General features: G+C 42.8%; 2 protein-coding genes across 2 annotated transcripts in view; both read left to right on the forward strand.

The window, feature by feature from the left end:
• The first annotated feature begins 549 nt into the window (after positions 1 to 549).
• On the forward strand, positions 550 to 3,321 carry LOC110743893. The gene is made up of 2 exons (XM_021941963.1): positions 550 to 667; positions 2,597 to 3,321. Exons 1-2 carry the CDS (start codon positions 550 to 552, stop codon positions 3,319 to 3,321), a joined length of 843 nt encoding a protein of 280 aa, XP_021797655.1.
• SDC2 (syndecan 2) overlaps positions 2,735 to 23,451 on the forward strand; it is a 134,025-nt gene continuing 113,308 nt past the window's right edge. The window contains exon 1 of the mRNA XM_017962179.3: positions 2,735 to 3,401. Coding sequence (XP_017817668.1) covers positions 3,342 to 3,401 — 60 coding nt within the window. The 5' untranslated portion in view covers positions 2,735 to 3,341. The remainder of the gene's footprint in view (positions 3,402 to 23,451) is intronic.

Genomic DNA, 23,451 nt, shown 5'->3' on the forward strand with positions numbered 1-23,451 from the left:
AAAGAACCTCGGTTCTAGTCACGAGCTATACTTAGTGAATTAGATACACTCCACAAAATTCTGCCAAATTTTAGTGTCCATCAGTTTTTTTAAACATTTCTAATTAGCAAAACACACAAACAGGCCTACGTCGTTTGCAAATTTAGACAAATCCTGACTAATACCCGTGGACCTCCCCTGACCTCTGTCCCCATCCCCACTCAGCATGGGTGACCTCTTTGTAGTCAGCTCTTGTGTAAGTGCTTTTTATACTGTCAGATTATCCTTCTTGCCACAGCTGTTAATAAATCTGAACACAAGATCTTGAATATTTGTTTTCATCTACTTAATATTGTGTCACTCTCAAAATGGTACCAATTCCCTTATTATATATACTCTCAATGGAGTATTTATCATCTTTAAAGAAACAAGTCACTGAGCATCTCATAAACACCAAGAGCCTTGGGGTGTGCCTTCAGGGCAGCAGACAGATACATCCCTTCAACACGTGTATTCACTTAAATTCATTTTTTATCACTGCCCAAGCTGAATCACCATGCTTCTTGTTACATGGGTGCCCCAGTAAACAGCAGTAACTGTGAGAACCAGCAAACCAGTGGGGTGCATTTCCTGTTTTACTGGAATTCCAATTTATTTGATGGATACTTAACTGTTGGGGACAGTGGAGGTGTGGCCTTGCCTGAAGGCTGGCGAGTAGACTAAGTCTCTCATGAGGACAGAGCTGATATTTTATGGCTCTTTGCATGTATTTTGCATTGCTCATTTTCCTTTGGAGCCTTCTTTTAGAAGTCTCCCCATCTCACGAAACTCTTCAACTCACAAAGACTCCATCTTAAAAATAAGGGCACTAGGCTGGTGGCTCATGTCTGTAATCCCAGCACTTTGGGAGGCTGAGGCAGGCAGATCACTTGAGCCCAAGAGTTTGAGACCAGCCTGGGCAACAATGGAAAACCCTGTCTCTATAAAAGAACACAAGAATTAGCTGGTGTGGTGGCCTGTGCCTGTAGTCCCAGCTACTTGGTAGGCTGAGGTGGGAGGATTGCTTGAGCCTGGGAGGTCGAGGTTACAGTGAGCTGTGATCACCCCTGCACTCCAGCCTGGGCAAAAGTGAGACCCTGTCTCAAAAAAAAAAAAAAAAAAAAAAAAGGCCGTGGTTCATTCTTTCACAAGCTAAGTGGAGCCCACATTGGCACAGGTGCCAGCTACAGTGTGGAATCAGAAGCATCATCTGATGTTACAACTTCTGGCCTCTTGCTCTTTTTCTTCTTTCTCCTTTGCCTACTCTTCTATTTCTCCATATTACCTTTTTGGTTGCCAATGCCTTAGATTTGCTCATGAGCATTTGTAGTTTGGTAGTTGGCACACAAAACCAAAGGACTAAGTGTCTCCAAGTTTGAGTTGTAATTCTCCAGTTAAATTTCTTTCTTTGAGATTTATTACAGTAATAGGTTACTAAGACATTATAATTCTCACTTAGGGTATGACTGTATTTTATTCTAATACTGAGTTGAAAAATTATCATGGCCTCATATCTATATATCTACATCTGTGTATTTTAAAGGCTCACAACTCTTATACTGTACAAATTGAGCTTTAGAGCAAAATTTATTCAAGATAATATTTATCATGTGTCTTTATGTACCAGGAATGAGAATACAGTGGTGAACAGACAGAAAAGTCTCTGGTTTCCTGTAGTGGGCATGCTAGGAGCAGAATGGCTTCATAATTCATTTACTCCGTAAGTCAGAGAAAAATGATGGTACAAACTGGAAGGGATTGTGTGTAAAATTTGTGACAGTAAGAAAAAGAAAAGAAACTGGAAGGGAATACGCATTTGCCATGTTCTATAATATGCCACAGACATTGAATTGAAAGGAAAAAATAACCTTGTAACAAAATATTTCATGTCAGTTACTTCCATTTAGGAAATACATGTTCATTATTTTCTTCAAACTAGGAATTACTTTATCCCTCTTTTCTTTGAAGTTATCTTAAATCTGTTATTATTCAGGGTCTCTATCCAACTTCTTATCAAATTACCCTATTTGTAGCTTCCAAACGTTAACATCTCTCTGCTGAAATGGAGCCTATAAAAAGCCTTAGGGGCATAAACTGTGTGTGAGGCAGAAATGGTATTTAAACCCTTAATGAAGTTACGAGCTTTCAAACTGTTGCACTTTGGGTTTACAGGATCCTTCTTCCATGTCCCTTTTTTTGGGGGGTGCGGGAGGATTTGGGAGAGTGGGGAATACTCTCACTACATATTTATTACATTTATTATCTTCTCTTTTAAAATGCAATTTTCACGAACTGGCGATTTATGAAAACTTCACATTGCTTGAAGGCATCTTACACTTTTTTTTCCCCTCTCAACTCACAAGGCAGTTTCTTTCTACTGGTCGAATTCTCAAGGCAGAAAAGCTACATATGTCTCTCGTTTCTTCACTAATTGTTCTCTAGAAAAGGGAAAGTGAAGAAGAGAACGAGAAAAGAAAACAGGGAAGAAAAGAGCATAGAGAAGGAGAGAGGAAAAGTGGGGAGAGAAGGGAAGAAAGGGAGCGAGAAAACGCAGGAGCCCTGGTTTGCCGATGAGCAGACCCGGCGCAGCCACAGCGCGGAGCTGCGGCGCCCACTGGTCCTTGGAGCTGCCAATCGGCGTGTAATCCTGTAGGAATTTCTCCCGGGTTTATCTGGGAGTCACACTGCCGCCTCCTCTCCCCAATAGCCCAGGGGAGCCCGGAGAAGCAGGCTTGGGAGGGAGGGAGGGAGGGAGGGAGGGACGGAGCCGGAGGAAAAGAAGAGGAGAAGGAGGAGGACCCGGGGAGGGAGGCGCGGCGCGGGAGGAGGAGGGGCGCAGCCGCGGAGCCAGTGGCCCCGCTCGGACGCGCTGCTCTCCAGATACTCCCGGAGCTCCAGCCGCGCGGATCGCGCGCCCCCGCCGCTCTGCCCCCAAACTTCTGCCGCAGCTCCCTTTCAAGCCAGCGAATTTATTCCTTAAAACCAGAAACTGAACCTCGGCACGGGAAAGGAGTCCGCGGAGGAGCAAAACCACAGCAGAGCAAGAAGAGCTTCAGAGAGCAGCCTGCCGGAGCACCAACTCCGTGTCGGGAGTGCAGAAACCAACAAGTGAGAGGGCGCCGCGTTCCCGGGGCGCAGCTGCGGGCGGCGGGAGCAGGCGCAGGAGGAGGAAGCGAGCGCCCCCGGTCCCCGAGCCCGAGCCGCAGTCGCTGCGGCTACTCTGCTGCCGATTCTTGTGCGCGGGCTGCGCCGAGCGCTGGGCAGGAGGCTTCGTTTCGCCCTGGTTGCAAGCGGCTGCTGTGAGCAGCCGGTCCCTGGGGAATATGCGGCGCGCGTGGATCCTGCTCACCTTGGGCTTGGTGGCCTGCGTGTCGGCGGAGTCGGTGAGTGGGCCAGGCGGGGCACGCGCGCGCCGTTTAGGGTGTTCGAACCTACAAGAGGAGCCTGCGGGGAATAGGGGCGCGCCACCTGGGGAACCCCCAGCCCCCACTGTACACCGGAGATAACGCTGGGACAAATGCGCTCGCCGGGTCACCCTTTCCCCCTCTTCCCTTCCGCAGAAAAGCGCTGCTCGCTGGCGTTGCCCCACGGTCCGCGGGAATGGGGGCACGGGAATTGCAGTTTGTTCTAACCGCAGAGGCCCCTGAAGTCACTCCCAACTTCTTCGCCCTCGGCTGGTCTTGCTGCGTGGTCCGGGAAGGACGGAGGGGAAAGGGTGGCAGGATGGGGGAGCCTGGGTCGGGCCCGCGAGGGAACGGGTCTGCTTCGCGCGCTCGTCGAGACCAGGGATGACCTGGAAACTTTGGGGTCCCTTCCTCCGTACACCATCCCCCCACGCCAGCTTTCCTGCTTGACTGCGTGCAAGTTCTGGGGAGATGGGGGCCAGATTTAAGAGACTCGCGAGTGTCCAGAGATAAAAGTTTGCAAAAGTTCTTTTGTTTGATGCTCCCTGCGGCTAGGGCGAGGTAACCCACACTACGTGGAATCGCAGTCCGCGGTCCCGCATGGGGACACTGGAGGATGCACGGAACGCGTCCGAAAATGCTGGGACGCCGGCCACTGGATTCCCAGCCCTGCAGCGACCCCCTCCTCGTTGAGGGGCGGAGGTTAGACCGCGGGGCGTCAGGGGCAGGAGGACATTTTCATAGGAGTTGCATGGGAGTGCGGCAAGCAGGGCGAGGCGGGGTACGTGTGACACGGCTCTTGGCTTCGGGTCGCCTGGCCGCTCGGGGACAGAGGCTTCCCTCCCGCCACGCTAGCCCTTTCTGGCCCTGGCGGGGCGCTTCTGGGGCCGGGAGGAGTCTCGTCTCCGGCGGGGCGCCTGCGGGCACCCAGCTTCCCTCCCCCGCTCTGGCAGTGGGAACTTGATTTCTCCTTTTGGTCGCGCTTCGGGGGCTGGAGCTTGTTTTCCCACGTCGCCCAATGAGCGCCCTCTAAAGGGAACTGCCTCCTTGGCCTCCTCTAGTCCTCGGCTGCCTCTACCTGGGCGCCAGGAGCTGCTCTGTCGGGCCAGGTGGAAGCTTGAGCACCCCAGATTTCGTCTGCAGCCTCAGTACTCTCTGGGGTCTCAGGAGTGCCGCTGTTTCTGGCCCTTCTGGTTCCCCACGTCCTCGCCCCTTTGCCGTTTAATAACGTGTCAATTTCTAATTAACTGAATTGTCTCTTCAAAGACAATTTATATCATCTTAAGGTCTTTTAGGTGATTTTACAAGTTTGAGTCTCCCCCCTCCCCTTTTTTTGTGCTGAGGCTAATTTAGGGCTGGGAAACCTCTTTGGCATCGAGCAGCAGATGGACATTTTTAATCAGTGTGGGAGCCTGTGTGTGTGCTAGCAGATCCCCATACATTCTTTGTGGTTGGAGAGCATGTAGAATTGGAAACTGTACAGATTACATGAGTATTTTGGGTGCTCAGGTTGTAAAATAGAACTCCGAGCCTTATCAGTGTTTCCCTTTGGCAGATGATGGTTTAATCCGTTGGTATTAGGTATCTTCCAACCAGTTATGGTGAACTTTGGCTCTTTGTACACCAAAAGGCAGCAGTTCTCTTGTTTATTTCAGATAAATGTTGTTGCTCATCTTGTTGCAAAACAGGGCAAAGGGACTTCATGTAATAAATTTCAAGAGCCTTCCTTAAAAAAATGCACATGGTTAAGGAGGACCTTTTTTTTGCTGAGTCTTATTCAGGGATTTGCTAGGAAATCTTACTGTTTTGGGATTCTGGAGAAAGAATGTTTCTGTCTTCTGCTACTCTGGGTTTTTGCGTAAATCTGGCAGTGCTCCGTAAGGAAGTTTTTTGGCCGAACTATATACCGGTTCTCCCCGGTGACAGCTTTCCCCTGAACTGTGTGTGTTTGGGGTTCTAATATTTCTCAGTTAGAACCAGAACTGGATGCTTTCCGAGTGAACTGCTTCATTGTGATAGACCCTGTTTTCAGTAATTGGAAAATCATCCAAAAAGGGTGATTAGATATTTATAAAATGTCAACTTGGAGACTAGCAGAGAATCTTTGTTAGGCAGTGAGTCAGTCTTTCTAAATAGAAGCCGTTTCAAGGCCCAGAATGGCTAACAGTCCATTTAAATTACTTTTCGGTCTCTGTTTGTTTCATGTATAGCAACAAAGATATAAATGAAGTCAAAAGACTGAATTTAAAAAAATTTAGCAATTACAGAATATTATTTCCAGCACTTTGCATTTTATTTTGAAAACTGCAACTGTTTCCTGGGATTTAGAAGTAGTGATTTGGGTTTAAAGCCTCCCTTTAAAAGGAAGAAAGGAAAACTGCCTACAGTTAGTGAATTATTGAGTTTTATACTTAGCTCTGGGGGGAAAAAAGAGGTTCTCAGGAACTAAGGCTCAAAACTGCCTATGAAAAGGAACTGGTAGCTGTTCCTTTATGGATCCTGGAGACAGCTGGGAAATCCTGTTCCTAGTGATCCATTCATACTTTCCACTGGCAGGTTAGGACTTTCACTGTGGAACACCAGGCAAGGGGAAAATCTGACTGAGTGTGGCAGTAGTGATATGCTGCTGGTTTTCTGTCCATTTTGTACATGACTGTTTATCTTTAGAAATAATATATTGCAGACTGCTATAAACACATAATTTGAACTGGAAATATGTTTAAGAAAAGGAAATGTTTTGAACTGGAGGAATTTTATAAACATTCTTAGATGTCTGTAAATTAAAAGAAACTGTCAAGTCATTTGGACTCATGCATTATCTCCCGGTGTATTATGAAAGGCAGGCTCTGGAAAGTTTACATTAGAAGGGTAACTAAAATCGAAATCATGTAACTGTTTGCAGTTCTTTAGAAAATATAGTTTGGCTGTTTTATGAGTGAAACAAATTGCTTTTGCTAGGAAATTTTATAAAAACGAGGGCTCTTTCTTAGTTGGGTGTTAGCAGAAGGAGGATGTCATTTAAGAAGGAAAGATCTTAAAAGATCAGGCTTGTGGAAAACGGATGTCTGAGAAGCAATTTGGGCATGCCCTTCAGCTCCTGCCTCTAGGACCTGATATGTCTAGTTTTGATGGTAACCACCCTTAGACGGGTAGCCTACAAGAGACTGTGTAATATGATGACTTAAATGGCACCTTGGATAGTCATTAGTTTGGAAAGGATTTCAAAAGGTGAACTAGTTTGTTCCCTGGGTGGAACTAGTTTTCAAGTCTCCAAAAGCCCCCGGAGACCTGACTGGCCAGCTAGAGGTGGCTTGGTGTCTCCACTGGTTGGCAAGGCCCCTGAAGCTGACCCAGTCACACAGAGCCCCACCAGCCCTGTCATTAAGGTTTAGAGCGAGTCCAGTCAAGCCACTGTGCTGTTGGCATACCTGCTGGTGGGGATCCAGTTGTCCTGTGAGGAATGCCATCCAAGTTTAGATTCTCACTAGATTGCCCTTCTTCCATTGCCAGAAATCAAACTAGAAGATTTTGCCCATCCTTTTCTTCTTCCCAAGGCCCAAGGGTGCATTGCAGAATCTCAAAACCACTGAATTCTTTTCAAGGACTAGAGGCCAAAATAAAGTCTTAGAGAAAAGCCAGAAGTAATGAAGAAGAATCTTTGGTAAAACCGATGTACTCTTATTTAACTTTTTTAGTCAACTGTGCCAGTGCTATCATTTTCATCCTAGTCATTTGGATTTAAATCTTGAAGAAACCCTGGACTCATTCATCTTTGTTGGTTTCCTTGTCCAGTCTGCCTGTAAGTCCAGCTGTGCATTCATTCTGCAAATATTTATTTCGTTCCTACTAGGAGCTTGAGGTAAAGCAGTGAGCAAACCAGACAAATATCCCCTTGCCTTCTTGGAGCTTGCGTTCTAGTGATCTTTCCGTTCATTTTTTCATGCCTTCAGTGGCCAGCATGAAACTTCCGCAGGAGTTCCAACCGACCCCAGAATGCCCTGGCCCATAGGAACCTGCACTTAAATATGCAGCGTCAACAGTTGTTTACCCAGCTCCAGACCTGAGCTCAGCACTGCAAAGGGGTCGGGGTTTGGAAACGTGGTCTCTTCCCGCAGCGCTAATCTTTTTTTTTTTTTTTTTTTTCCCCGCTTGAGATGGAGTCTCGCTCTGTCACCCAGGCTGGAGTGCAATGGCATGACCTTGGCTCACTGCAACTGCCACCTCCCAGGTTCAAGCAGTTCTCCTGTCTCAGCCTCCCGAGTAGCCCTACCGGCACGTGCCACCGCACCTGGCTAATTTTTGTATTTTTAGTAGAGATGGGGTTTTAGCTGGTCAGGCTGGTCTCCAACTCCTGACCTCAGCTGATCCACCCGCCTCGGCCACCCAAAGTGCTGGGATTACAGGTGTGAGCCACCATGCTTGGCCATTGGTCTCTTCCTGCAGCATTAATTTTGATGGGGGAGAAAATTTCTTTCAAATGAAGAGCTGTCCCTTCTTTTTTTCTTCCTTGGGGGCTTGCCAGCTGTGCTTCTATGTCAATAGCCTTGTAGTTGCTAGTCCTGGCCCAGACACTTGCATGCAGTTTGGTTTGTCCTCCACCACTTTGATCATGTTGCCCATGGTCTGACACCTCTGTCCTTGTTATCATGGCATATAGTCTGTATGCCTCTGCTGGATTTATAAGCGGCTCCATAAAAGCTTTCCTTTCTAGTTACCTCCTTGATCGCTTTCCATCACGTCTCTCAGCCCTGGCCCATTGGTATCACTATCATGAACGCTCCCTGGACATTGCTACCTTTTCAGTGTTTCTCCTTTTAAGTGCTACTGATTCAATCCAAGCTCCAAATACCTTTTCATGGCTGATCCAGCCCTGTTGCTTTTAATCCTTCTGTAAGTAGCAAGGCATACTGATGATCAGAATCATTGGAAGTATGTGAAAATGCAGATTTCAGGCCTTCTCTCAGACTTACACAATCAGAAGCCTGAATGGGGATGGGAGTCTGGGGGAATCTGTATTTTTTATAAAGCAACTGAGATGATTCTAATGAATCAGACTAATTTGGAAATTGCTGGTCTAGATGACAGCATCACCCCTTAATTATGTGCTATTCTGTGTTACTACTAGGGTTTTCAGCAGTAGCTGGGCTTAGTCTGCAAAGGGCTTGGGCTTGGGAGTTGGACAAGTCTGGGTTCAGATGCTGGTACCTTGCCACTTAATGTGTCAGAACTTGGACAGTATATTAAAGCTCTGAGTCACTTAAAAAAGTGTGTGTGTGTGTGTAAATTGGACCTAAGAATGCCTTTATAACATGACTGTTGTGAAGATGAAATGAAGGGAGCATATGAATGGTGCTTGAGGCACAGAAGATAGGAAATTTTTTTTTCTTCCTGTCTTGGCCTCTTTTTTTTTTGGCAATGAAATGAATGAAATGAGGGAGCCATGTCAGATGTTCTTACCTCTCTGACATTCTAAAGAGGTGAATTTTCTTTCCCATCAAGATCAGTGCTATGGGAAGAAACCATGTTTCCAAACCTACCCCTGTGCGGTGCTGAGCTCAGGTCAGGAGCTGGGTAAACACCTGTTGATGGTGCACGTTGAAGTGCAGGTACCCATGGGCCAGGGCATCTTGGGGTTGGTTGGCACTCCTGCAGAAGTTTCATGCTGACCACTGAAGGCATTATGGTTCAGGCATCAACTGAATACACCAGCCCCCAGTGGACCTGGGCTGGTTGTCCAGTTTTGATGCCTCTGCACTCAATGTCATCAACATTGCAGGGTTGGTGTCAAGAATGAAGAAGACATTGATGTAACGTCCTGACACATCAGCTGTGCACAATCACACCTCCTCCTCTTTCCTGTGGCTGTGCTGAGATTCCAGCACATGGGAAGGAGAGAGTTAAAATTTAATCTGTATCATGTGTTGGTATGCTGTTGGTCATTTAGAATGCGGTGGCAGGGGTAGTGAGTATATTTTGGGGATCTGGGGGCAGAAAAAGGGAGTATTTTTATTTTTTAAGAGTGGAAATGTAGCCTGGCGAGGTGTCTCATGCCTGTAATCCCAGCACTTTGGGAGGCTGAGGCAGGCCGATCACCTGAGGTCAGGAGTTCGAGACCAGCCTGGCCAACATGATGAAACCCCATCTCTACTAAAAATATAAAAATTAGCCGGGCGTGGTGGTGGGCACCTGTAATCCCAGCTGCTTGGGAGGCTGAGGCAGGAGAATTGTTTGAACACAGGAGACGGAGGATGCAGTGAGCCAAGATCATGCCATTGCACTCCAGCCTGGGTGACAGAGTGAGACTCCATCTCAAAAACAAAAAAAAAAAAGAGTGGAAATGCATGAAATTTCTTCTTTTAGCCACTTGGGCTTTAGGTCTTACTATTAAAAATCTCGATTGCATTGTGATAAGTCTGTTTCTAGGGCAGCATTAGCTTTAGCAACAGAGATAGAGGGAGGGGTGAATGCCTCTGAATAGGAGAGGACACTGTTGAAATAGAATTGTGAATGTCTGTTTTTCTCGAGTGTCTCAAAGAATTGGTAGGAGTGGGAGAAGGGAGAAGCCTTGAAATCTTTGGAGATTTTCCATTTGCATTTCACATCAGCAGAGTGAAGCCAACGAGTATGCAGCTTGTGGTGTGATAGTCAATGCATAGTCTCAGAAAAATGGAAAAATGTTATTAAAGACGTTTTCGTAGTTTTTTTTTCTGCACCATTCAATCTACTTTGTGAAAAATGTCACAAAGACTCAGTAAATATGCTCTCTACAAAGCATTTTGATGTTTTTTTTTTTCATGATTACACAGGTATATTAAATACAAGTAACCGTAATTATTTAAGGAGTATGTGCAATTAATATAATGTAGTCTCATGGTAAGAATGACACATGGGACAAGATACACAATTATTAAAGGAAAATTATTTTTTTAAGGGAAAAGTTAAATATGTTTTTTTTGTTTGTTTGTTTGAGACAGAGTCTTACTCTGTCACCCAGGCTGGAGTGCAGTGGCATAAATGAGGCTCACTGCAACCTCCTCCCACCGTTCAAGTGATTCTCCTGTCTCAGCCTCCAGAGCAGCTGGGATTACAGTGCACACCACTACGCCTGGCTATTTTTTTTTTTTTTTTTTGTATTTTTAGTAGAGACAGGGTTTCACCATGTTGGCCAGGCTGATCTCAAACTCCTAACCTCAACTGATCTGCTTACCTCAGCCTCCCAAAGTGCTGGGATTGCAGACATGAGCCACTGCACCCAGCCAAGTTAAGTATGCATTTATGTGTGATTTGTTGTTAAATATAATACAGTAGACTAAGTATACAATATTTTAAGTCGAGGCAAAAGCAGGTTTTGTACACATGTAATTAACTATCTTAATCCGTATGGGACCTCAGTTTTCCAATCTCTAAAATGATGGAGTTGAATTAGAAGAATTATCTGTCTTTAGTATTTACTTTTTCTGCATTTTAGGGTGTGGTAGGAGAAATGTTAAGATTAACTTAATAAGTAATTATTAATCACCTGTCAAATGCTTCTAATTTTATTATTGAAACATGGAATTTATTTCTCTTACAGAAAGGCAAGTAATTTCTAATAGCTCATAGTAACCTGTTACCTTGAACTGAGTATTCATTGTTTATTAGGAGTGTATACATTGTCCTGAGTATTCTTGATCTGATGTCTATTTGTATTAGTCTGTTCTCACTCTGCTAGTAAAGACATACCTGAGACTAGGTATTTATAAAGGAAAGATGTTTAATGGACTCACACAGTTGCCAAATGGCTGGGGAGACCTTACAATCATGGCAGAAGGCAAAGGAGAAGCAAAGGCATGTCTTACATGGTGGCAGTCAAGAGAGCTTGTGCAGGGGAACTCCCCTTTATAAAACCACCAGATCTTGTGAGACTTAACTACCACAAGAGAAGTATAGGGGAAACCATGTCTCAGTTATCTCCACCTGGCCCCACCCTTGAAACATGGGGATTATTACCGTTCAAGGTGAGATTTGGGTGGGAACACAGCCAAACCATATCACTAGTATTGTTTTTTATATATGTTTTCTGATACAAGCCAGTGTAACATAAAGAACAGCTGAGTGGTAAAAATAACTTTCATTCTAGATAAACGACAACATGACTTGATATACTGGGGGGCTTTTTAAACCATAAGTCTCATAAAGTGTTTTAGGCTCTTCATATGGTTTCTGGCCTGGATCTCCATTTCCAGAGTGGGGCTTTTAACTGGTGCCTTCCATTTGGTCCCTCTCTAGAGCACTTGAGCCTGGTCTGAGTACTGTGCAGTCCACAAGCAAGAATCTAAATGAGCAGACTATGGTAGTGTTGCCTAGGTTTGGATACACTTACTATGTAACCTTGGGCAAGTTTCTTAACCTTTCTGGGGTCAGTTTTCTCATCTGTAAAATTGAATATCCTAAAATAAGTTTTTAGGATTATGTGAGACACAATAGGTAGGGACTTTTTAGCATAAGGGGAATGTCCTTGCTTCGTGTCACATGCTAGTTATAATTCTTGGCTTTCTGCTTCTCTGAAGAGTAAGGGCTTGGCACACACATTACTTGGTTCATCTGATAAGCTCTAGCCCAGAGAGTCGCTCAGCATATGCATGGTAGAGCCTACTTTTTCATAACTGGGGCTTTCTTCTTGTCTTGGGGTAGACTAGTTATATGCTGAGATATTGGGAATATGTTTGTAGTCAGCTTTTCTCTAAAAGTGGATGATGTGAGAAAATACGCCATTTATTATTTGTGGCTGATGAAAGGTTCCTTACAGGGACAGGACAAATCCATGTTAAGATGTGGAAAACTCATCTTTTCCAGTAATTTTACCTCCACAAATCTGTCCAAAGGAAATCATTACCAGGTAAATAGTGTTTAATGTGTTTATTAAAGCCTTACTTATAATAGCTAAAAAAAAAAAAAAAAAGGAAACAACCCGAGTGTACAATAATAGAGTAATTGTTAAATAAGATTCTAATTTAGACACTGAATATCATGTGGCCATTAAAGATTTATTTGAAGGGTATTTATAACTTAGCAACTATAGTACACAAAAAGTTGGATATAAAACTATGTACAGTGAGACCTTGGTTATATTTTAAAAGGTGTGCATGTGTGTATAAAGATAATGTATATATACAAATCCATACATGTCATAGAACTGTGTAGATACACATACACAAACACACACAGCATGAATACAAGTAAAACTAGGAAAATCAGAATAAGATTGGTAGATCGTATCAATATCAATATCCTTGTTGTGATGTTTACTGTAGTTTTATAAACGTTACCATTGGGGGAAACTCAGAAGGGGCACAAGAGAGCTTTCTATTATTCTTACACTGTGTTTGCGTCTACAGTTATCTCAACAAAAATTTCAATTAAAAAATGGCACCAGAGCTAGATTGTTGTTCAAGTAAGTTCTACTGATCCTTCAGAGAAAGATATGTTATAAAGCTCAGAGAATGACAGAAGGCTGTTCCTTCTCATTTTAGGAGGTTATCATCACTCTATGTCAAAACCAGACAAGAAAAGCAGAAAAAACAAACCTATAGCCAGTGTCATTTATATTAGATGTCAAAATTTTAAACAGAGTATTATCAAATTGTATAGAGCAGTTTATTAAAAGAACAATGATGAGCCCAAGTGGGATTTTTCCAAGGACAGTTTCAGCATCAGAAAAGCAATGCAGGTATTAACAGTTTAAGGCAGATAACAATATGATCATCTCAACAGATGCAGAAAAAGCATCTGATGAAAGTACGTGTGAAAGTATTAATATAAAGGTCCCCAAATTCTGGTTAACTGAAGGCATATTATATTTGGCTAGTACATCTGTGTTTAGGACTCAATTCACTTGACATGTTTAGGAACCAAAAGGCCTGTGTTTACAAAGTCGTTAGGCAACAGTCTCTAGTTGCATGAGTGACAGGTGTGTGACAACCAGTAAAGGATGGGCTGTGACATATATAGATTCTAATTCATATGGAGTTGTTCTAGCATTGGCCAGGTTCACTGTATACTCTACCAAATTAAGACAATGCAGGAGATGGTTTCGAATGTTTTAGAATCAGATAAATCGGGGTTCAGTTTCTGGTATTACCACTTAAAAGCCATGTGGCCTTAAAAGCCATGAGAAGTCTCTTATCATCTCCAAGCTTGTTTCTTCAGTGTGAAACTGGGATTAGAATATTTTGCTTTTTGTTTATTTTGAAGATTAGCCTCAATAGTGACTAAAATCTTCTAACACAAAGCCTGACCTATAGTAGGTGATTTAAACCCATTGGTTTCTCTTTTCTTCCATCTTTAAGTTTTGTGATTCTGCGTTACATGTTTATGTATGAATATATATGCATGTGTTTTGTGTTTCTCACTTGCATCCTGACTTGACAATATGGGACATATATTTTCACAAATTTAGAACTGGTTTATTTTTAATTAGGAAAGTTATGATGCTTAATTACATTTTGTATTTCCTCCATCACCCATATTTCCTGAATAATACTTAGCTAAAACTTGCATACAAGTTGGAAATTTAGTTAAGACGGGAAAATCTTTGGTAGTACTTGTGATTATAATTAAAATACTTAAAGAAGGTCAGCATCGGAACCCTAATTATTTTTATTATTTTTATTTTATTTTTTTTGAGACAGTGTCTCTCTCTGTTGCCCAGGCTGCAGTGCAGTGGTGTGATCTCAGCTCACTGCAGCCTCTGCCTCCCAGGTTCAAGCGATTCTCCTGCCTCAGCCTCCTGAGTAGCTGGGACTACAGAGGCGCGCACCACCATGCCCTGCTAATTTTTGTATTTTTAGTAGAGACAGGGTTTCACCATGTTGGCCAGGATGGTCTCCATCTCCTGACCTCATGATCTGCCTGCCGTGGCCTCCCAAAGTGCTGGGATTACAGGCATGAACCACTGCACCCAGCCTGGAACCCTAATTTTTAAACACTGTTTTATATAAATTTACTATTGAATTAAAATCTTAACTTCATTTATATCCCACTTCTGAACTCGCTTAATTAGGAGTGGTGTTTTGATTTGATTATTAGAGTTGATTAGATTTTGTGATTATGCTGATTAGTTATTAAGTTTTGTACTTGATAAATCAGTTTAACAATGGACACACATTACTGTAAGCCAATGAAGAACAAAACTCTTTGTTGGTCCTGCAAGTTAAAAAGAAATTATGACATGGTACCCACCTTGTAGTAACTACTATCTACCTTATGATTATCTAGAGAATTGAAAATGAGTTGGGCCAATACTTAACATATGTGTTATATGTAAAATATGCATCAGTTTTCGTTGAATCTGGTTGGGCATTTATACAATCAAAATTGCCAAAAAACCACAATGGAGAATAAGAAGAGCCCCTTGTAGAAGATAAGTCACTGGTCTCCTGGAAAAGCAAAACCTTCCTAAAACCTTCCTTGAAGTGGCACAGTACGTTGGAGAAAAATGAGAATTCTGTTGATGACTTGGAGACACTTGATTTTCATATGTTTCTCTTTTTCCCAATCTTCTCTTCAAAGACAGACTTCCAAATGGTAAAATGCACGAAAGGTAGAGAGAGTAAGAAATTGTTTAGAACCTGAATGATCTGTTGATATTTCTATCAGGGGAGAAAGTAACCTTGTTTCAACCAGTCTGATTCTCCATATTCTATAAACTTTGGGCTCTTCAGAGTGAGAGCTGGGTCTTTGTATATATTATATGTAATCAGGTAAAAAATATATATTTATAATATATACTTACATATTATCCACATCATATTATTATATACATTACATATATTATATGTGTCCGGTGAAAGCTTATAAGAGACGGAGTCTCACTCTGTTGCCCAGGCCGCAGTGCAATGGTGTGATTATGGCTCACTGCAGGCTCGATCTCCTGGGCTCAAGGCATTTTACTGCCTCAGCCTCCTGAGTAGCTAGGACTACAGACACCAGTTCTGGCTAAGTTTTTGTTGTTGTTGTTGTTCACATGGGGTCTCACTATGTGGCCCAGTCTCACATGGGGTCTCACTATGTGGACCTTATATTAGGTGTTCAGTTAAGATCAAATAGCCATAGCTGGCTGGGCGCGGTGCCTCACGCCTATAATCCCAGCACTTTGGGAGGTCGAGGCGGGCAGATCATGAGGTCAGGAGATCAAGACCATCCTGGCTAACATGGTGAAATTCTGTCTCTACTAAAAATACAAAAAATTAGCCGGGCATGGTGGCGGGCGCCTGTAGTCCCAGCTACTCGGGAGGCTGAGGTGGAAGTATGGTGTGAACCCAGGAGTGCAGAAGTATTGGGATAATTCTCACTGTATTCTTTTGGATTTTGCTTTTTTAATTTTTGTAACAATGGATTTTAGAGCTGGAATGGACTTTTAAAAAGAAACACATCCAGAGAGGTTAAGTGATTTATCCAAGATTACATAGCTAATTAGCGGCAGAGTTGTAAATTTAGCCTAGGCTGTTTTATTAGTAGTATATTTTCTTATAAAACATTCCTTTTCTGGCTGCTTCTACTCCCTCATTCCCCACATTAATGATTAGCACCTAATGCACTTATTTCTGACACATGTTCAATAAATAAATGAAATACCACAGAACATACATTTTATGTTATACATTCAGCATCAATGTGGTTAGTGGGTTTTGTGCAGAATCCTTTGGTGTTTAGATACTTTTTCAATTTCCATCTAAACTGTGCTCCAACTAATTCCTTTACCTGCTGGTAAAACTTCGGGCTAATTATAGGAGAAGAGTTGAGAGCACTGAGATTTGGAAGACCCAGAGACTGAAATAGAGTTGATTTGTAAGTCTTAGGAAGATTGTGGAGACTTATAGATAGAAAAGGAGATAAAAGCTTCCTGGAGATAAGAATCGGGACCAGAAGCAAAATTAAATGAATTAATACTGAATTTTCTGGGGGGAAAAAGGCTGCTATTGTAGTTAAGAGAAAAAGAGCATTCCTTGGATTTTTATACTAAAAATATGTCAGTGCCTTCCAGGAGAGAGTGTGATACACCTACAGCCCAGGTAGAAGTGCTTTTTTACCTATTTCTTTTTGCCAGTCTTAGATGTAGGCTCCTCTTTTCTCCCAAGAGTTTCCTTTTGAATACTGGCCAGGTGCAGTGGCTCATGCCTGTAATCCCAGCACTTTGGGAGGCTACGGTGGGTGGATCACGAGGTCAGGAGTTCAAGACCAGCCTGGCCAACATGGTGAAACCCTGTCTCTACTAAAAATACAAAAATAGGCTAGATGCGGTGGCTCACACCTGTAATCCCAGCACTTTGGGTGGCCGAGGTGGACAGATCACAAGGTCAGGAGATCGAGACCATCTTGGCTAACATGGTGAAACCCTGTCTCTACTAAAAATACAAAAAAATAGCCGGGTGTGGTGGTGGGTGCGTGTGGTCCCAGCTAGTTGGGAGGCTGAGGCAGGAGAATGGTATGAACCTGGGAGGCGGAGCTTGCAGTGAGCCAAGATTGCGCCACTGCACTCCAGCCTGGGAGACAGAGTGAGACTCCATATCAAAAAAAAAAAAAAAAGGAGCTGGTTGTGGTGGTAGATGCCTGTAATCCCAGCTCCTTGGGAGGCTGAGGCAGGAGAACTGCTTGAACACAAAAGTTGGAGCTTGCAGTGAGCCGAGATTGAGCCACCGCACTCCAGCCTGGGTGACAGAGCAAGACTCCATCTCAAAAAAAAGAATGTGAGTTTTATAAATTTTATTATAACACAAATGTATTTGAGTCAAGCTTTTTCAGAAAAATAAGTCTGTGAGATATTTTTAAGAAAAGAATTTTATTAAAAGGCAGTAACATTAAAAATTACTACAGCCTTCTGCTATAGATAGGCATTTTCCATTCATTGTCTATAACTGTCTCTCAACTGCTAGGTGGTATTACTTGCCAGGGCTGCATTTTATGTGGCCCAGCACAAGTTAGAGCCTCAGTTTTTCTAGCTTTAAATAGTCTTGCTATGATACTGTAATCGTTCAAGAGAGCAGCGAAAGTGTCTAAATGTATCACCACTCTTTAATGTAGTCTAATGGGTGCAACCCTGAATCGTGAAGTGTCTAACGATTGCAGCCTCAAATCATGAAGTATCTAATGAATGGTTGCAGCCCCGAATCATGAAGCGTCAGACTCTTCCTTTTCATTGGTTGGCCTAATCTTCCAGGTCACTGATATTCTGATTTCTTTACCAACTTTTAGCATATTGCTTTAATGGCTTCTCTCTGCAAACTTCAGCCTGGTAATGGGAGAACTAAGAGGTAGAATTAATGGAACCTCTCTAAATCTCAGCTCTGCCAATTTCTGGACTTAGGCAGGTGATTTAATGTCTCTATGCTGCGATTTTCCCATCTGTAAAAAGGAGAGGAGTCATAGTAGCCACCTCGTAGAGGTGTTGTGGGTCTAATGCCTTAATTAATGGGTGTCCAGCACTAATAAGAGCGCACAGTATAGAGCCTGTGCTAGACTCTCAGTGTTGGCGATGAGCGAAATGGACAGCTCATGAGATGTACTGATCAAAGAAGACGGTATCCATAGTATTTTGAGGTTTTGAACATGAGGCAGAGAAGAATGATGGTGCCACTGACTAGATCAGAAGGACAGACCTATTTTTTTCCTCTTCTTTTTGTGGCTCTTGTGTTCTGGTGAAAGGAGGAGGCATTTTGGTTTCTCTAGGTTTTCCATCTGGGAAGTGGAGGGCGTGTTCTCCGTCACGGGTTCTCAACCCTTGCTGCCGATTACATAAACTTGGGGAGCTTTTAAAAACTATTCATGCCTTGGTCCCACTCCAGACAATTAAATCCAAATCTATGTGGTGGGGGTCCAGCTCCCTGTTAAAGCTAATTCTCACTTCCAGAAGGCTTGAGAACCCTGCTCTAGAGGACTTCTTAGTCTCCAGTTTAGAGGGCAGTCTAGCAGGTAAGATTTTGTGTTCGTAATGGATGCTTTCTACTGCTGTGATTAAGCCCCATGGAATGAGGTGGCTTTCCAGGACTCATCTGCTGCCTGTCAGTCTAAGCAGTGTGTGGAACTGGGAAATCCTTGCTCCCTTCCAGCTTCTTCTTTTTCTCCAACGTCTTTTCTGCTGGATCATACTTTTTTCTTTTGACAATTATTTTGGTGGATTTGGAAACATTTGAGAGGTCTTTAGACAGAAGACTGTATAGCTATAAAGTAGGTTTATCTGAGGATGTCTTTTAAAAAAAATGCAAACATTGCCTTTCCTGAAGGAGAACTTTTCCTAGTGGAACAAAGGACACTTGTCCTCTTGGTCTGGTTGCAGAGAAGCATGTTTGGCCAGCTTATTAGATTTGCCTGAGTTCATACTTTGAACAGAAAAATTTCCTGTTTTACTGATTGGAAATACATTCTCTGACTTGACTGAATATACTGATCATGTATAGGTCCTACATAGGTGTCTTAAGAATGGCCTTCTTACCATACCTGCACTTAAGTTCAGCAATTTGAACCTGGTTCAAGTCGCATCAGTTCCATGGAGCTGTACTGTTTGCGGCTGAAGTTGGAAGACAGAGTGCTTTAGGCTTTCTTGTGAACAAGACTATCTGAGTTGTCTTTAGTTCATGCTTAAGCACAAAAGCAGCCGCCCATCATCTAATCTATTCATAGTTTACTTTGTTCGGGTATCTAATTTGGGAGCATGCTTGCCCTCACTCACTTCTAAAACACAGAATTTTCCATCCATTGAATAAAAGGGTCTATCTTTAATTGACTTGGAACAAAACCTTGTTGAAGAATTCTGGATTTCTCAAAGCTTTTAAAAATTGCTCTGCAGGATAACATTACAATGCTGACCCTTTAGAAACTGCCACTCAACATGTATCTGTCCTACAATGGAGTTGGAAGAGGGATTATTCTGAGAAGCCTATTAAAATGAACCATTTACTATGATTCATAGGCTTTTAAACCCAGTAAGTCTGTAATATCTAGAGTAAAATTCAACATCAGTTTATTATTTTGGGGATGATAGGGTTAAATGTGTCTTTACAAAGTATTAAGCATGCACAGAGAAATTGCAAATGTGAATTCTCTCCATTCTCCCTGTTAGGAGTGTATGCCTGATAGATAAATGTTCCAGAGCATTCATGTAATACAATTAGTAGATATACGTGCTTTTTCTCAGTGGAAATTGAGGTCTGTTACAAAGAGTAACAGATTAGCCAGTGGTTCTCGAAGTAGGGACTGATTAGCAGCATCTACAGCTCCTCTGACCTTGTTAGAAATGGAGATTCTGGGCCTCTCCGCAGAGCAAGCAATCAAACTTTGCAGGTAGGGCCCAGCAGTCTTGAGCTTTAAAAAGCCCTTCAGGGGATTCTTTTGCACGCCAACGTTCGCGTTCCAGAACCTCTGAGCCACAGTTCTCATCCTTGACAGCACAGACACTATTGAGAGTCCCAGGTTTTGGGGCACGGGTGTCAGTATTTTTGCTTCTTAGGCTGCCTCGGTGATTCCAATGTTTAGTCAGGATTAGAGGCTGCCGCTCTAGGACCTTGTTACCCAAAATGGGGGTCCCAGACCAGCAGCGTGGGCATCACCTGGGAGCTTTCTAGAAATCCAGGCTATCAAACCCCACCTGAGTCTTACTGAATCGTATTTGAAGTTTAACAAGATTCCCAGTGACTCATAAGCACATTAAAGTTTGTGAAACCCTGATTTATAGAAACAGTGAGTTTCCTTTGTAGAAGCCAGCCCTTAGAACACCCTTAATTTAAATTTTGTGAGGAGGTAGAACAGCTGTTTTGGCTTCTGCCTGGCAGTGACTCAGGGAAGCAATCACTGGGGGCAAGGTAAAGCTATGAAAGCTGCGAAGGACCCAGGACCATTTCATCAAGTGAGTGCTGGTGCAAGGAATGAAAATCCTAACTCAGATTGGTTTAAGCAGTGGAAACTTTTTGGCTCAGATAATGGAAAAGTTCAGGAGTGGTTCTGTTTTCAAGTCTGGCTGCATCAAGAAGCTTATGGGATTTTTTTGTTTGTTTGTTTTTTATCAGCCTCAGGTCTTACATAACTCTCAGCTCAACCCTCCTTTGTTAGATTCACTTCCAGATTTTATAGAATTTGAGTAACAGCTAAGCTGTTGTTAAAAAGAGATTCCTAAACATAGTGGCTTAAAGTAGATTTATTTCTGTTTGACACAACAGTCCCAAGACAGGTCTGGTGGGATAGCTCTGCTGTGCTCACACGCAGTTCTTACCTGCTGGTCCAAGGTGGCCAGTCCATCCATACTGTTTCCCAGCCAGAAGAGAGAGTGAAGGGGGAGAACATACCTATTCCTTTCAATGCCACAGCCTGGAGGGGTAACACATCACTTACACTTGTATCCCACTGTTTGCAGCATAGTCACATGGTCACATAAGGTGCTATGCAGGCTGGGAAATGTAGTCTCAACATGGGTGGCCACGTGCCCAACTAAAATCTGGGGATGTTATGTTACTAAAAAGGGAAGACTTTAGGTATTGATAACAACCAGGAGCGACTTCTCCTCTGGTGGTGGCAAGATGGAGTCTGGCAACTTCAGGTTAACAGCCCGTCCTCTTAGCAATTGCAGTATAAAGCGCTACTCTTTCCTAGTTCTTCCAGTAAGAATCCCAGAATAGCTTCCTAGTTCCTTAATTTCTGGGAACTACACATGAAGAAGTGTCCCCAGAATCCCTTGGACTGTGATAGAAAAGGATTGTTTCCCCAAAGAGAACTGTTTAATAGCAAGCATAGAACAGAGAGACCTTTACCTCACTCCTTTGTGAATTGGCATTTGGACCCAGATGAGAAAGGAAAGTGGAGAACATGGGGGTGCTCAAGCCAGGTGTGGGGCATTGGGGGTTATTTACTGTCGAGTTAGTCAAGTATGGAATATTTGAAGATTCTTAGCATGTGACATAAATGGTATTTAGGAATAAATGTGTTTGCTGAGTTTAATAAACATAGGAGACTGTAACAATGTACTTTTGATCTTCTGATCTCTTATTTTAGTCGTTGGTAAATAAGAGTAAAAGAAAAGATAAACTTTGGTAAATGCTTTTGAAAATGTTTTAAATTAAATGATTTAAGCTTTAATTGCTAAAGATTATATAAATAGAAGGCTTTAGTGCATCAAACAACGATGAGTGTTGGGGAGATGATGAATTGAACTTGTGTTTACCGTCTCCTTCTCAATATTTTGTTTTCTTAGTATTTTTTTATACTTAGTACGTTTTTTATACTTTATTCATCACACAAAGGATTTGAGGTAATTTCCAAGACTGAGGCCTTTCTCACAAGCTTTAGAAGAAAATTCTAAAAGCATACTACATCCTGCTTTTAAAAAAAGTTTTGACAGTCTTAACGTGATAGAAAAATAATATATCATATTCAAAATAACATGGTATTTCCAAGGCTCTCAACTGCTTATTGTCCTTTTAATCAAAATGTGGATTGTAGGCACATCTGCTATAAATGAATTAAAATTTCATTTGCCCAGAACTTTGTGTATTCCATTAATAAGATTTACCCAAAACACTATTGTTGGTTTAATAAATATTAAGAGAGCATTTGGGATGTGCCTCCTGGCGTTTGTTGTTTCTCTCCTTTGAGCATTAACTACCCGTCTGAGCCTTCACCAGGCTGCTTTTGTTGTTTTGTGCCTTGAGGTATAAATAGAGGCAGAAAACCCAGAAGATGCAAACAAATTTAATACTATAAACTATTTACAGATGTGTTTAGTATTCATTCAATAGAATCTTTTAGTTTATTGAATATAAACCAACTTTAGCATTCTACATGTGCAAGGGGTTCTGTTTTTTCTTTTATTGGAAATTTTAAAAACAACGAAAACATCTTTTGGTAGTATCATCATCTAATAAGCACCAGAAAGATGCAATGTAATGACTTGCATCTGACCCTTTGTCTTCTTGGATCTTACATACTCTTGGACAACCAAGAGTGAAAAGGGCGGAAACTTCTGATCTCGATTGAGTGAAAGGAAAGCCTTTCTAAGACGTGGTTAAAGATGGAACAGGCTCCTTCAGCAGGAGGCAGGACCCATACCTGGAGCTAAACTGATGTGTGTTTGGATGGCTGTTTATTGAGGATCTTTAGAGGAGATTCAAGCCATCAACTGGCTGGGGAGAGTTGCTGACCTTTATAGCTTCTTTCTAACCTTAGAGAATTCTGTACAACATTTTAAAGGTGAGTGCTGAGCAACTTAAACTATATTTTATTTCCTTTCCTGATAACTAGGTCTGACTGACACTAGACATCTTTTGTTGCCCGTAGTTGAAGGAGTCTGGCATTCTAGGACCAACTTCCTGTTAAACTGATGGCAAAATCTCTGTTTGCCAAAATTAGGGGACTGTGTATGTAACCATTGAGATCTGACATTATCTCAAACTTCAAGGGACTCTGACAGGTACTTTAACCAGGCAGAATGGCACACTTGACTATCTGGTTTGAATCAGAGCAGTGAGTGCCTGGGAGAAAACGCAAACTCAAGACACCATGAGTGGCCTTTAGGGAGAGGGAAGAGAGGCAGAAGTCTCACAGGCCAGCATGAAGAGTATAAAGGGAAAGTTGGGGGGGTGGTTCCATGCCAGCCAAATAGGAACAGCTCCAGTCTATAGCTTCCAGCATGAGCGATGCAAAGACGGGTGATTTCTGCATTTGCAACTGAGGTACCAGCTTCATCTCACTGGGGCTTGTCGGACTGTGAGTGCAGGACAGTGGGTGCAGCCCACCGAGTGTGAGCTGAAGCAGGGCGAGGCATTGTCTCACCTGGGAAGCGCAAGAGGTCAGGGAATTCCCTTTCCTAGCCAAGGGAAGCTGTGACAGAGGCACCTGGAAAATCAGGTCACTTCCACCCTAATAGTGCGCTTTTCCAACGGTCTTAGCAAACGGCACACTAGGAGATTATATCCTGGGCCTGGCTCGGAGGGTCCCATACCCACAGAGCCTCCTCATTGCTAGCACAGCAGTTGGAGATTGAACTGCAAGGCGGCAGTGAGGCTGG

The sequence above is a fragment of the Papio anubis genome, chromosome 8 (assembly GCF_008728515.1).
Source record: "Papio anubis isolate 15944 chromosome 8, Panubis1.0, whole genome shotgun sequence".
Taxonomy (NCBI): Eukaryota; Metazoa; Chordata; class Mammalia; order Primates; family Cercopithecidae; genus Papio; species Papio anubis.

Coding starts and splice junctions, on each gene's coding strand:
- LOC110743893 (XM_021941963.1), top strand. CDS start 550: ATGGGTGCCCCAGTAAACAGCAGTAACTGTGAGAACCAGCAAACCAGT. Junction 668..2,596: donor AACTGTTGGGGACAGTGGAG/GTGTGGCCTTGC, acceptor GCCGATGAGCAG/ACCCGGCGCAGCCACAGCGC.